We start from the raw sequence: 14,410 nt of genomic DNA, 5'->3' as shown, positions 1-14,410 counted from the left end.
TAAGCGATATGAAAGAATTTGTATGTGAACAGAAGAAATTGCTCAATTGCTGTTGTTCACTTATCCTTCCAAAACTCAACAGTGAGCGAAAAGCTGAAAGCAAACTTTTTTTTTATATAATGAAAACGTTTTCTTTAGGAAGAATAGAGAGGCCTGACTTTTTAAAAATTGCAAAACTGGAAGAGTCCACATTAAAATCCCTGCCGTGATCATTCAAACTAATGATTTGATGAAGAAAAGATGCATTGTCGGGTATTTTCAATTTAATCCGAAAGCCGGTTGATTTCCATTATTTTATATCGATAAAATACAAGCGGAATCAGGTCTTCGGGTTCATTGAAAATACCTTCTGCTACTCAAGAGCATTTTTATTATACATTCAGCGTGATAGCGCGTGCGTGAAATCTTACAATTATGTATTTCAATACACATTTCTATATGTGTATTCGTAATTGTAAGACTCCAATCCAGTAATTCTGTAGCTGTGCAATTAAACGTCATCATAAAATACCGAGATATTAAATGGCATTAGATTGAATTTCATATATACTTTCAAATAAAGAGCAAGGGATTTAGAACATCATGTATTACATGATGTTCTAAATCCCTTGCTCTTTATTTGATTCAATTAAATGTGAAAAAGTTCCCTAATGGAACCTAACTCCAACCTTTTTTCTTTTTCCTTTTTTCAGTCATATTAATTATTGCTCGATTGAATTTACGATTTGCTTTTAATTTTCATGACTATATCATTAAGTTAGTAAATATCAATTTAGTGAAGCGTGTAAATCGTAGATTACCCTAAATGGAACGAAGATACACCTGTACCATGTGTTTGTATTGTAGGTATAGAAGAAACGAAAAGGTACTAAAAATCACCGAGAAGTTATTCTCTATGTAGAACGGGTTGGGAGAAGGGTAGGGCTTTTCTAGACTATAAATTTTACATCAACAATAATTTACCCATAGTATATACCGACGATACAAAGTTCTGTTTGATTGACATTTGAATAAATTTCACTAAATATTAATTGTTGGAAATATCAACCGTTGATGATTTATCTCTAAAAAAATTAATGTAAATTTTGAACACTGAATAGAGTAGATGCATAAAGATAGTTTTTTCTATTAAATCAAACTAACATGTGTCGTTCAATATATATGCATTAAACCATTTTTGATAATAAAGTTGTTGAACATTGAAAGGAAGTCGATGATTGGAACATTGGATGACAGCACGCGTCATCCGTGACGAGATTTAACACTTTTCCTCTTGAAACAGATACAGACATTATTTTTTGCACAGTTATTGCAATCCATAAAAATTCTGATGTCAAACCTACATATTCATTTGAAATCGCAAATAAAAACTCTGACGTAAACTTATGTTTAGTAACAAAGGACCGGATGTAACATGGGACCGGTAACGGCCCGTGGTAAACAACACGACAAAACCGGCAACCATCCATTGTCGTCACCAACAAGTGAACGTCTTTCCTAAAATTCAAATCTATTTAGTCGATTAGGTAATAACACAAACACCAATTCCCTTAATAAGAACCAAACAACCCCCCCCCCCCCCCACTTCATCGGAAGAGAGGAAAAAATCCTAAAACCTCTCCACCCCATCGAGCAATAACAATACGACCTTCTGGTATTAAAATGTCTCAAAAGGACAATATCCCTCCAACAGCAAAACATCTTATGAAAAATGTCCTAAATCGTTTACTACCTTGCGTACGTGTTTCATGAAGATTTTTTGTGAGGACGGGGAGGGGGGGTCAGTACTGTCCAAATGTTTTTATGAGTATTTCTTTTTTTCTTTTTTTTTTTGTAAGAGTCAGCTCTGTCTATTGGCTGTGCTGTATATGTTCCTACCTACTGTTCTATAGTACAAAAACATGATTTATTAGTTAGAGCTTGCATTCATAACATAATGAAAATTATGATCTCACAAAACTTTCACAAAACATGGATATCCTTAATTTTATGTCTTTTCTAAGATAATTATAGCGTCAAACTAATTTTTCAGGTTTTTTTTGTATATGTAAATGCATTTCATAGCAATGTTGTACATGTATGTATAAAAATCATGACGTTTTTTAAATATGTGTATACAATTATATAGAATGTACTCCATTGAATGTTTGGCTCGCGTAAATACAGTCTACTCTTTCCGTAGTCCTTGGGAGCTATAAAAAATCATCCATTTTACATTGCCTTAGTTAATGTGTTAATTTCCGAAATCATTAAATAAACCCACCTTTTTTTAACAGAACTAATAGATGGTAGCCCGCGCAAATGCGGAAAATTACACTTTACAAATTGATAGGCTAGATATGTTAAACAAGATCGTTTTACATAATTTTTGTAAATTCTGTGTTTGAATTGAAAGAATTTGAACCAACTGAATTAAAATAAGAGGCCCGCGGGCCACATCGCTCACAGATGCAACATGGCCATAATAGAACCAGATTTATGGAGTCGTATACGAGATATCTGGACAATATAGTAGAATAGATCCTGTATATATAAACCTACAACAAAGTTTGAGCCTCTGGCGGCGCCAAAAAAATTTTCATAAGCTGAGAATTAACAATATGTCAAGATGCTCGGGTATAAGTAATGCCAAGTATTATAACATTAGAGTTTTTAACATAATCTAAAAAAAATTCCTATGTAAAAATTGGACCCCCCTTTCAATGTGGTCCCACCCTACCCCGAAGATCACAACATTGTCCCACTCTACCCTTGGGTATCATTACTAATAGTTGAGCTACCTTAATTGAAACTACCTTAATTAAGGATGCTTCCAGACAAGTGACATAATTTCATAAAGTTCATCAAAGCATAAATCATGTTAAAATTTTATTTTTTAAAGATGATCTACAGGAAATATGAATAATTTTTCGTACAGCATATAAAAGTTCATACACAATGGATGATCTTGGATGGGTAACGACGGGTCTCTAGGATTGGAGGTAGTTCTTATCCAGCCACATGATGTTCTCTGGCTCGTCTATGTAGAACCCAAACTTCTGGTAGAGTGGGACAAACTTGTCTTTGCAGTGTAATGAAACCCGAAAGCAGCCAACCTTTTTACACAGAATGGTCGTCACATCCATCAAACTATTGAAAGTAACAGTGGGGTATTAAAATTTACGTGATAATACATGATTATAGTATTTCGCTGAGAGAGAGAGAGAGAGAGAGAGAGAGTAGACTTAACAGTTTTCCTAGCTGCTGTCCTCTGTATCTTTCTAAAACTGCGATGTCTTCTAAACGGCCTCTCTTTCATGTATTAAAAAAGAATACATTCATAATATATTTAATAAAAAGATTTGATCTAAACATAAATTAACTTTACAATTAGAGCTTCTTGGGATACAATTTAGGAATAGCATTCCATGTAGTTTTTTTCTTATTCGTTCTGCCATCGTCAGAAACCCACCGGCAGACACAGTGCCATTATCTAATAATATCGGTAATTTGAATACTGTAACTATTCGTGAATATAGACAACCTTCACACTGGGTTGTAGAAACTTCAGCTCCACGTGTAATACAGCATTACCCACGATTTTCTTCGTGGAGGTGTCCTCAATAACAGTTATGATGTAGGATCCGCCACTGGCCTTCATTCTGTCGAATCTATCTTTCAAATTGAATTTTGAAATTCTATTTTAAAATACATCGCGTTGATTGGCATATAAAGATATGATAAGGACGTACATGTACTTTCAAAAGTATATTGTATAACAATATTAATAAAATTAAGGGGATGACAAAAAGTTGTATTTTTGTACTATTTACTCTAGTAGTCAATTCATACTAGTAACATATTCCATCTCTAATAGATTGTAACTTTTTTACTAGAATCCTGGTATGATTTTAAAGGGTTTAGAGTGATAGAGATTTACATTTGGAATTTTGATAAATAGTAACAAATGTATCACTGTTTGGAGTTCATTTGAAGTCTATGGAGAAATAAAAAGGTACTTTTTTTAAAAAAGAAGCCAAAAAAATTCACAATTGTCGTAAATATTTCGAGAAAATGATATTTTCCTAATTCAAATGAAGGACAGACAACTCTTTTAATAACAGGTCTTTTAATTGACTACATAGTACATACAGTCTCCTGAATATTTGGTTTATGTCAGCCTCATAATAACTTTAAAAGACTTAATCAATATACATGTAGTTTAAATCAATCAAAGTTTTACTTCAGTTATACATGACCCACAATATAGAGGTATATTGAATGATTTTCCTGTTGCAGCTTATACATGATATAGTATCATCATCATCAACAAAATTATTTCTAAGTGTCATCATTTGGCACTTTTTTCATGTTAACATTGTAAATTAAACATAGTGATTTGAAAAACAAAGCTAGCGGTCATCAACTCATTGTCTCATAAACAAATTTTTAAGATTTGCTGTCAAACCTTCAAATTCTTTTTGGGTAATTCCTTGATCCCGAACATAGAGAGCCGAGAGCAGAAGGTCCATATATCCTGTGAATATATTTCATAGAACGTAGTAAGTTGTTAGATTTTGTGTTCAAATCAATTTTACATCATCTAACTTATACAGTAAAATATGCTCAAACCAACCAATGATTAATTACAAGGACTAGTTAATTCATTCAAAGAGTACCTGTATTTTATTTACTACTACATGTATTACAACAAAATCCATAGAAATTGGTGTTCAACAAATATTTATGAAACGACAGTTTTCGGATCTTTCCGACAGGACATCACAAATGCATTTACTTCACTAGGTAATAAAAGTCTTTGCAAGATGGGATTACCTACAACAAAATTTGAAGTATTGGCCATACACATGTACAGACAGTAGAATGTATCATATGTTATGCAGTGGCGTCGGAAGCAAATTGAAAGTGGGGGGGGGGGGGCTAGACTAATTCTCAGAAATCTTGACAAAACCTAATTCCCAAAATCATGAAAATCCTAATCCGGTGGGGGGGGGGGGGGGTATACTTATTTTAGGTTATAAAGTCATGTTTTTGAAGAAATGCATCAACTAACCAAATACTACGAGTATTATAGTTATTGATCGAGCATGAGGGCAACATATAATTTGTCGGACCTCGATACAAATGAAGGCCGGGGGCAACATTTCTGTCTGGAGGTCCAACAAATCATATGTTTCCAGAATCCTAGGAGAAAAATTGTATGTTTTTTTTATACCCGTCAATAAAAATGTGAGTATAATTTCAAGCAGCAACTATAGCCATTCATGTCACACAGCTCTTCGGATATTTCCGTTCCGCCGTCATCAGACAAATATTTTAAAATAAGCTGAAACGTAGCGGTCTAACAACTTGTTGGACCGTCAGATCGGTCAACATCAAATTTGATAGAGTAGGCAAATATTCATTTTGTTGGCCTTTTTGTTAGAGGTATATGTGGCGTATTTGGAGTAAAATTTTTGACATGAGTTTTAGTAAAAATATACATCATGCTTCTTATAATTAGACGTTTCACAAATTCTAGGCCCGTAAAACATGTTCTTTCTTTAGTTATTTGTCTCTAAACTGTCTCTAAACTTTGCTACACGTGTTATGAATATTAATGTGTTCGGCCATTTGTAACGCCACTGCGCATGAGTGCGGGAAAACCTAGTATTGAAAACACGATGGAAGAACAGTTTGTTTACAAATTAGAATCACGTTTTTCATGTCTTAAATTAGATAATTCTTATATCACACGATACCTGAAGCATTATTATTTCGTTATTCATTAATGTAGAACGATACAAATTGCTAATCATGTGTAATAGGCTATCCTTGTCAGTCTGTCTCTTTTTTTCTTTCTTGGCCAAATCTGTCAAATTTACCGGTATTACGGGTATACCTACATGTATCTTTTTCGTCGTCGCCATCGTTGTTGTAATAGACTGAGCGTGGTATCACGTGGCCGATTTAAGGCGGGGTTTATTCAAATGCTCTATTTATCGTGGACTCGAAAATAATTATAAAAATTATTTTTTAATTTCTATATCTTTTTAACCCGATTGATATAAACTGCATAATTTATTTTGAAGATATATCTTTATATAACATATTTAAATAAATAAATCAATCAAATATTTCTTAGCATGAAAAAATACGCCACATATAACTATATTTTAAAGGGAATATTTATGAGGGTTTAACAAATACATGTACATATCTACCCTTATTATAGTCCGATCGCCGAAGTGGTCGCACCACTAGGTTTGGCCCTGGGTTTGGCAAGGATAATTGGGGGTCATATGTAGCTACATGTTCCTTCTCAAAGTCTATGGATCCCAGTAGATCGGGCGGGTAAATAAAATCATCGTCTTCCATCCCGAACTGCGCACCGTACAGGCGATGGGCGATCCACTAATTATCTGGAAAAGTGTGCGCATTCATATTGAATGTATTAATTTATTTATATGCTATTATTCATGAGACTATTAAGTGATTAGTGTAAATGATCAAATATTTTAAATGAACGGAAAGTGAGTTCTTGAAAGATATCTGCGAATCAGCCGCAAAGGCGATCGGCCTTTGTGATCTGAAGGAAAAACGTTAAACTATAAACACCGATAAAGTATATGAGCAGATGAACGCTTCGTTTGTGGAACACACAATATACCTTAAAAATTATATATTTGTAAAGTTGTTATGTCAATATATGTTGCAGTTCCAACTGGGGATAAAACATTAAGAGCATTGGTCAAGTGGATTACTGGATGTAAACAGAGGCATTCTCTTTACGGAGCTCAGTACCTGCATAAACTGATTGCTCTTGATCCCAAATTTAAGCACAACATTTAAAAACAGTTAAGATTATAATGACGATTTAATATTTTAAATAATGGATCAGTTTTGCTGAAAATTATTCAGCGAATCTGAATACTGTATATAGAAGGCACCTTGTAATTCAATATTAAGCCGCTAATTTCCAGGCATACTTTTGTGAACAACTGTGAAACAATGGGAAATTGTCACCTGCTGATACTTCAACAAAGAACAGTGGATAACAAGTTTAGTTCCCATTGATATAGCGAAAAAAAAATGAAAATGATGATTCTGTGGTAAGTTTGTAAAACATTGCTTCTTATCAATTTATTAAAACGACGACACTCTAATATACATACGTATTGTACTATTGTTCATACCACTTTAGTTGTATACTTATAGTCTTATATACATGTTTATATGTAATTTTTTGTACATGGTATGTGCATATTTTCATAGGCGATGGAGAACACATATAATATTTTTTTGGTTTTTAGTGGGTGCATATGCTCTCACATGAAAACGCATGTACGTAAATGGCATATGTTGTCTCAAGATTTCGAGGTCAAGGTGAATGTACCGTATGACGAGAGAATAAGGTTTACTGTATATATACCACATCTACCTTGTCTGTTATCTACCTGTCAAATTAACTGTATATTCGCGGATTTTGACTATAACCTGAAAATCACAGTTTTACTTGCGAATTTGCATTTTCATGATTTTCCTAAATACAATTTTAAACCAAAAATTACAAAAAGAAATGCAATTCTTATTTCATTGACCCCCCCCCCCCCCCCATTTGACTTAAACAGTCGGAAAAAGCTCTGGCATTTATTTATATACAGATGTGAGACATGTATATCCACATAAACTTCACCAAAGACTTCTTTCATAAACATGATAAAGGCTAGGACTTCTGTTTCTTCGTATGACTTTACATTAGGCCTATTCATAATTTTTTTCATCAACCTCTGACTTTATCTCGGGAGATACGCAAAAAAACCCAGAAGGGACACGACTCACGGACCGTAACGAATTAGGGCTTTCGACGTTACTTCTAAATTGGCGTGACTTTTGTTTTCCGGAAATGCCTACTGGTTCCGTTCTTGGTTTTATTTTTATCGACCGATGCTTGTTTCCTGCAACATAATTACATTATGTAAGTTCACACATAAGTCATTTGACGGCAAAATTTAGGATATTATATTCATCGGAAGATGATTCAGTGACAAACTTGTTTATTTGTCAAGGACCGATATAGATGTAACATATGTGAGTTGTGCATAGGAAGTAAACATTATCAAATCTGGAAGAAATTTTATTATAATTTTGTCATGCATGTAGCACTTCGTGATAAATCAGACATCTGACGTGAGGTTTCCCGAAAACATTTCCATTATCCTGTTATTTTTAATTTGTTGTTCAGTAGATTTTGATGATTTGTTGATGGCAATATATTTTAATTTATTTAAGGTTGTTACAGAAGAATTCCAGATTGTTATTTTTATTCAACATCTTGCCTAGACTTCATCCGTCTGCAAACTTTTTCTCCATGGGCGACGAGATGTCGAAAACAACTATGCCTACTCCACAAGATGCATTAAAAGGTAAGTCATAAACGATGCTGTTATAAACATTTTCAAAACATTAAGACTTGCATTTGGCAATAATAGAGCATTGCCTAGTATATAACAGTATAATGCCTCATCTTTCAATCTATTTTTTCTCAATTCTCCACAAGTTACATGTACATAATCAAGTAAAATCTGATTTTACACCACAGCTATCTTTTGATATCTATTTTCCTTGTATAACATTGAATGTAAACATACAGATTTAGTTTGAATATATTTGTTTGGTTTTTTCTTTACTTTTGATACTGTATAGATCACAGCAAACAAAATATGTTATGTTTTAAAAGAATGACTTACTTCTATAGGAAAATAACTTACTGATTTGTATCACTAGTGATTTTATTTTTTATAAGATAATACTCAGTATATACTTCTTATTCATGTTTATGCATGTAATTATATTATTCACTCAGTATTAATATAATATCAAATTTTACTACCAGTGCCATAGTAGTAGTTAATCAAAATTGTGTTATAGAAATGGGATAACCTGTTCCCTTATAAAAAAAAATTAATAGATGCTTTGAATACTATAAAGTGGTTATTTATGCGAGGGGGAAAGCTCTTTACACCTAGTTTCACAGTAAGCTTAAAACCATGTAATATTCCTGCAATAGTATAGTAAAAAAAATCAAATGTGTGTGGTAACGCTATCCGCATATTTATTACTCACACATATTGTTTGACAGTACTTATGTGAAACTTTACTTCCTTATCAAAGTCAGACAGCAAGACTGAATATATATTTTTTTAAATTATAGGTAGAGATGAAAAAATTATTGTATCAGACAAACACGCTGCAAACGGCCACAGAACTATCCCTCCATTCCCAGAAAACACAAAAATGGCTATGTTTGGTAAGTGAAGTTCAAGCTAAGGAATGAAAAATCATGGCATCAAAGGTAAACCAAACAATCAATTTTTAGCTCACCGAGACGAAGTCAGGGGGAGCTTATGCTATACCCTCGGCGTCTGTGTTGGCGTTCGGACCTGGTTAAAGTTTTTGTTGCAGGTCCTGTTTCTAAGCTATTACTTGTCCTATCTTCACCAAACTTGCATGGATGATGCATCTGGACCTACTTATGGACTTGAAAGACTTGGATGCTGAATCTTAGTCCTAAATTTCAGATGCTGGAGGAGGTTAAGGTTGTTGGAGCAGGTTAAAGTTTTTGTTGCAGGTGCCCTTTGATAGCAATATCTAAGTTACTGCTGGTCCGTACTTCATCAAACTTGCATGGATGGGGTGTCTTATGATACTGATGCACCAGGCAGGCTTGGGTGCTGAATCTGAGCTATAGGTTACAGATGCTGAAGGAGGTTAAGGTTTTTAGAGCTGGTTAAAGTTTTTGTTGCAGGTGCCCTCTGATGATTATATCTTAGTTACTACTTGTCCTAACTTCACCAGACTTCCATGGATGGTGCGTCTTATGATACTGATGCACCTGACAGGCTTGAATGCTGAATCTGAGCCATAGGTTTTGGATGCTGGAGGAGGTTAAGGTTATTAGAGCTGGTTAAAGTATTTAAACAGGTGTCCTCTGATGATTATATCTTAGTTATTACTTGTCCTAACTTCACCAAACTTCCATGGATGGTGCGTCTTATGATACTGATGCACCTGACAGGCTTGAATGCTGAGTCTGAGCCATAGGTTTCAGATGCTTGATATGGTTAAGTTTTTTGGAACAGGTCACATGTTTAATAGATAAGATAATAGTACTATTTCAAACTTGCATAGTTGATTAAACTGTATTATGAATGAATCACAGAGGAAGCTTCAGATGCAGAGCTTGATCTCGATTATCAAGGATGCTAAAAAATATATCTTAGTTATTACAGGTCCTAACTTCACCAAACTTGAATGGATGGTGTGTCTTATGATACAGATGCACCTGACAGGCATGGATGTTGAATCTGAGCCATAGGTTGCAGATGCTGGAGCAGGTTAAGGTTTTAATTGCTAGTGCCCTCTGATGATGATATCTTAGTTATTACTGGTCTGAACTTCACCAAACTTGCATGGAGATGCGTCTTATGTATACTGATGCACCTGACAGGCTTGAATGCTGAATCTGAGCCATAGGTTTTGGATGCTGGATGAGGTTATGTTTTTTTGGAACAGGTCACATGTTTTATAGATGATAGCTTGCATAGTTGATTTATCTATATTATAAATGAAACGCAGAGGTTGCTTCAGATGCAGAGCCTGATCTCCATTATCAAGGATGCTAATGAAATTTCCTACCTCACTGAAACTAGCTCGAGATAGATGTGTTTGTTGATAAATGATATAACATGATTTAAATGATATAGTATTGTATGGTATGAAACATTATTGTTTAATATGATACAATATAATATCATATGTAATATTATGAAAAGTTATATGATACGATATGATATTGTATCAATTTTTTTTTTATATTTTATGTTATGATATTGTATCATGATATCGTTATGTATAGTATTGTATATTATGATACAATATTGTATAATATTGTATTGTATTATTAATTTATTATTTTATTACATGATACTATTACATAAGATATTGCAAAATATAATATTGTATCCTATGATACAATATTGTATATTCTATAATATTGTATCATACGATATTGTTTAATAAAATTATATGATATTAGTTTCTGTAATATAGAATTATATCACATGAAATTGTATAATATGATTCTGTAATATTATATAATATCCTATCATACGATATTGTATAATATGATATTGGTTTATTGTATGATATATTATCACATCATATGAAATTGTATTGTATGATATTGTAAAATATAAAATTGTATCATATACAATATGTATAATATAATATAATATATAATATTTTACTTCTAATTATCACATAATATTGTATCATTTGATATGATACAATGTTGTATCAAAATGTATTGTATCATATGATACAATATCATATTATGTATCAAAAATGATACAGTATCATACAATATCATACTATATTATACAATCTAATATCATTTGTTTCAATGTTATGATGTATTATGTAATATGATATTGTAATAAAATACTATATTGTTTTATATATTATGATTTTGTATTATTTGATCAAATACAATAACTTATAACACAATACAATGTCATATCATACCTTACAATATCATATCTCATCATTGTTTATTATGGTATTTTATTGTATTATATATGTATCATAAATGTTGTTAATATGATAGGATGCAATATTTAATTTTATATTATTGTATTGATTAACAAATGAACATATGATTATCATACAATTTTTTAACAGATGAAATATGATATTGTGTCAAAACAGAATCCATGAATATCGAAGATCATAAAGTATGATTTTCATTTAATATGGTAAAGGTGGTCTCATAAGGTGAAGTCTCATAAGGGTGATGTCTCGTCTCGGTGAGCTTTGTAATCTGTGATTACCTATGTTTTCAAATAATAAAATCTACCGGTATATAAAACGCTATTTCATAATTTGAAATTTTATCGTATTAAATTGTTCAAATTCAACATATCAACTTTATTGCTTTTTAAAAAAATCCCATATGCTATAAATCATTTTCCATTTTACTAAGGAATGGGTTGTTTTTGGGGCGCAGAGAGAAAGTTCTGGAAAACAGATGGAGTTTACTCTACACAGGTATACATACCAATACTTATATCCAAGTTTTATGCTTGATCTGATGTTTAATCGAATATCGAGTCACTACTGGGTTATAATATCCGAATCACATTGAAGGTTGGGTATGCTGCTGGTTTCACACCTAATCCAACCTATAAAGAAGTTTGTACAGGGTCAACAGGACACAATGAAGTTGTGCGAGTTGCTTATGACACAAACAACACCAATTATGCAAGTCTATTACAGGTGAGTATCATTCATTGTTCTACATTTCCTTAGATATATCACTATGTTAGAATGGAGTTAAATTTTGAAATATTTGTAGGTCTTTTGGGAAAATCACAATCCCACTCAAGGGATGCGTCAAGGGAATGATACAGGAACTCAGTACAGATCTGGGATTTACTATTACGACGAGGAACAAAAAAGACTGGCAGAAGCCTCCAGAGATATGTATCAGAAGAAACTGGATGATAAAGGACTCGGGAAGATAACTACAGAGATCATTCCCGCCCCAGAGTTTTATTATGCTGAGGACTACCACCAGCAGTATTTACATAAGAATCCCAACGGCTATTGTGGACTTGGGGGTACAGGGGTCTCTTGTCCTGTGGGGTTATTCTCTAAAGGGAAGAGTGAATTATAATTAACCATTTGTCTTTCCTTGTTATTTTTACATTTTTAAGGTTTTGATTTGTTATTATTACCATACAATGTTTCATTGAAACAAGACTTTTTAATGCACATTTTTCCATGATAAAGAGTTTGAAATGATGTAATTGTTTTTTCATGCAGTTGTTAATGCTAGTATCAGTGGTATGATATAATAGTACCAGAAGTCTCTTGATTAACTTGATTTATATCAACTAATAAACAACATAATAAACACTTATTGTGTGTAAAATCATGAAATAAGTTTAACATAGACATTAATTTATACATGTATGTCAAGCTAGTTTGCTTCCTACGTAAGTTCTTAACCATTAATTGCAGTAAATAAAAATAGGTATCAATTCAACATTCTGTTATCTTATCAGTCGAACATGCAATGCATATGAGAGTACATGTTGTCGCCACTCCACGCTGACCCGTGGCTGGTAGACCTAATTATGGGAAAATGTCACCAATGCAATTCTTGTATTTATGGATTTCCGTATATAAATTGATTTTTGATTTCATATCCACATATGTTGCAGCATAACTATTTGAGTCGGGTGGAACATTATATTTGCCATCAAAATAATATGAGTATTGTAAAAAAAAAAATGCTAACAAATCGCAGGTTACTCTTTGATTATACTTAGATAGATACTTGTGTAATGACTGAAAATTATTTGGAGAAAGTAACATGACGTTTGATGTTCAAACCTTAGCGGAAACGTTGCAAAAGACGTATAACAGCTTTCAATCGATAGATCAATCGATCAATTTATCCATCAAATTTCTGCTGTTGTAAAAGCTTATATTAAAGATATTTAATTTAATTAAACAGCTATGCAGCGATGATTTCAAATTTCAATGTCCTTGTATTAGTAATCTTATCATAAACTACGCCACTCTTGCCTCGTTCGTACAGCCATTACAAAAAATGATTGCTACGGTCTTGTTTGGTCTGTGTTTTATTCTAGGTAAGAAACGCTTGTAATAAGATTCAATTTAGATTTTTTAAACCCAACATGTATCGTTTAGTCATTGCAGTCTAATTTGGGCAGAGTGTACTAGCTGTGATGCGTTAATCTGCATTTAGAGGAAGTTCACCGTTTTGTCAATACCCAACACTACTTTTTGCCAACTGTGGAACAATATTTATAAATAACTGTTTATCCGGGTCTTCTTAATATATGTATTTGCAATATGATATCCCACGTAAGCGCGGGAATTAACACTTTATGCATCAATATAACATAAACCAGTCTAGACGGACTCCCAAAACGGAGTCAACGGAAGTGAATTTCTGCAAGTATTTTGGACTCCGTTTTGGGAGTCTACGCATGCGCACTTATACAAAAAATGGCGATTTTTCGATGAAAACATGGGGTCCACGAGAAATCATCTTGCAAAGTGCTGCATGTGTTGGCAGATTTCTAACATGTTTTAAAAGACCCAGGATATAAACAAGGCACATATAATGTCATAGAGAATGTGTGCAGAGGAGAGTATTATAAATGTAGCCTTCGTTCTTACAAATGTCAACTTTTGCTTCAGTTTTATTAAAATTTGAAGCTTCAATGATAATAACAGTACTTGATATCGTGATTGAAAGTGTCAATTGCATTTGAAAAAATTCATTACCGGATAAGGTCATTTATCGTGTGCCACGAAAAATACTCGTTGCTCGTTG

The 14,410-nt window shown here is 32.9% G+C and overlaps 2 protein-coding genes across 8 annotated transcripts in view; one reads left to right on the top strand and one right to left on the bottom strand.

Annotated features, from left to right (window-relative positions):
* Positions 1-6,783, bottom strand: part of LOC128177599 (probable glucosamine 6-phosphate N-acetyltransferase) — a 45,233-nt gene extending 38,450 nt beyond the window's left edge. Inside the window, exons 1-6 of one of the 2 annotated variants that reach the window (XM_052844374.1) lie at positions 6,650-6,779; positions 6,204-6,401; positions 4,448-4,516; positions 3,524-3,654; positions 3,230-3,291; positions 2,856-3,129 (exon numbers count right to left, since the gene is read on the bottom strand). In XM_052844374.1, the coding sequence (XP_052700334.1) occupies positions 2,970-3,129; positions 3,230-3,291; positions 3,524-3,654; positions 4,448-4,516; positions 6,204-6,357 (576 nt within the window). In that variant the 5' untranslated portion in view covers positions 6,358-6,401; positions 6,650-6,779 and the 3' untranslated portion in view covers positions 2,856-2,969. Of the gene's footprint in view, positions 1-2,855; positions 3,130-3,229; positions 3,292-3,523; positions 3,655-4,447; positions 4,517-6,203; positions 6,402-6,649 lie in introns of those variants that run through there. The other variant, XM_052844381.1, reaches the window with a different exon arrangement.
* LOC128177567 (peptide methionine sulfoxide reductase MsrA-like) overlaps positions 1-12,843 on the top strand; it is a 40,110-nt gene extending 27,267 nt beyond the window's left edge. For 2 of the 6 annotated variants that reach the window (XM_052844330.1, XM_052844349.1), the window contains exons 2-6: positions 8,272-8,405; positions 9,194-9,289; positions 12,023-12,087; positions 12,187-12,315; positions 12,395-12,843. In XM_052844330.1, the coding sequence (XP_052700290.1) occupies positions 8,272-8,405; positions 9,194-9,289; positions 12,023-12,087; positions 12,187-12,315; positions 12,395-12,715 (745 nt within the window). In that variant the 3' untranslated portion in view covers positions 12,716-12,843. Of the gene's footprint in view, positions 1-6,951; positions 7,092-7,932; positions 8,071-8,150; positions 8,170-8,271; positions 8,406-9,193; positions 9,290-12,022; positions 12,088-12,186; positions 12,316-12,394 lie in introns of those variants that run through there. The other 4 variants (XM_052844322.1, XM_052844340.1, XM_052844355.1 and 1 more) reach the window with 4 other exon arrangements.
* Positions 12,844-14,410: the final 1,567 nt, after the last annotated feature.

The sequence above is a fragment of the Crassostrea angulata genome, chromosome 1 (genome assembly GCF_025612915.1).
Source record: "Crassostrea angulata isolate pt1a10 chromosome 1, ASM2561291v2, whole genome shotgun sequence".
Classification (NCBI taxonomy): domain Eukaryota; kingdom Metazoa; phylum Mollusca; class Bivalvia; order Ostreida; family Ostreidae; genus Magallana; species Magallana angulata.
The sequence above is the reverse complement of the archived record's forward strand: the minus strand, read 5'-3'. Positions and strand labels throughout refer to the sequence as shown.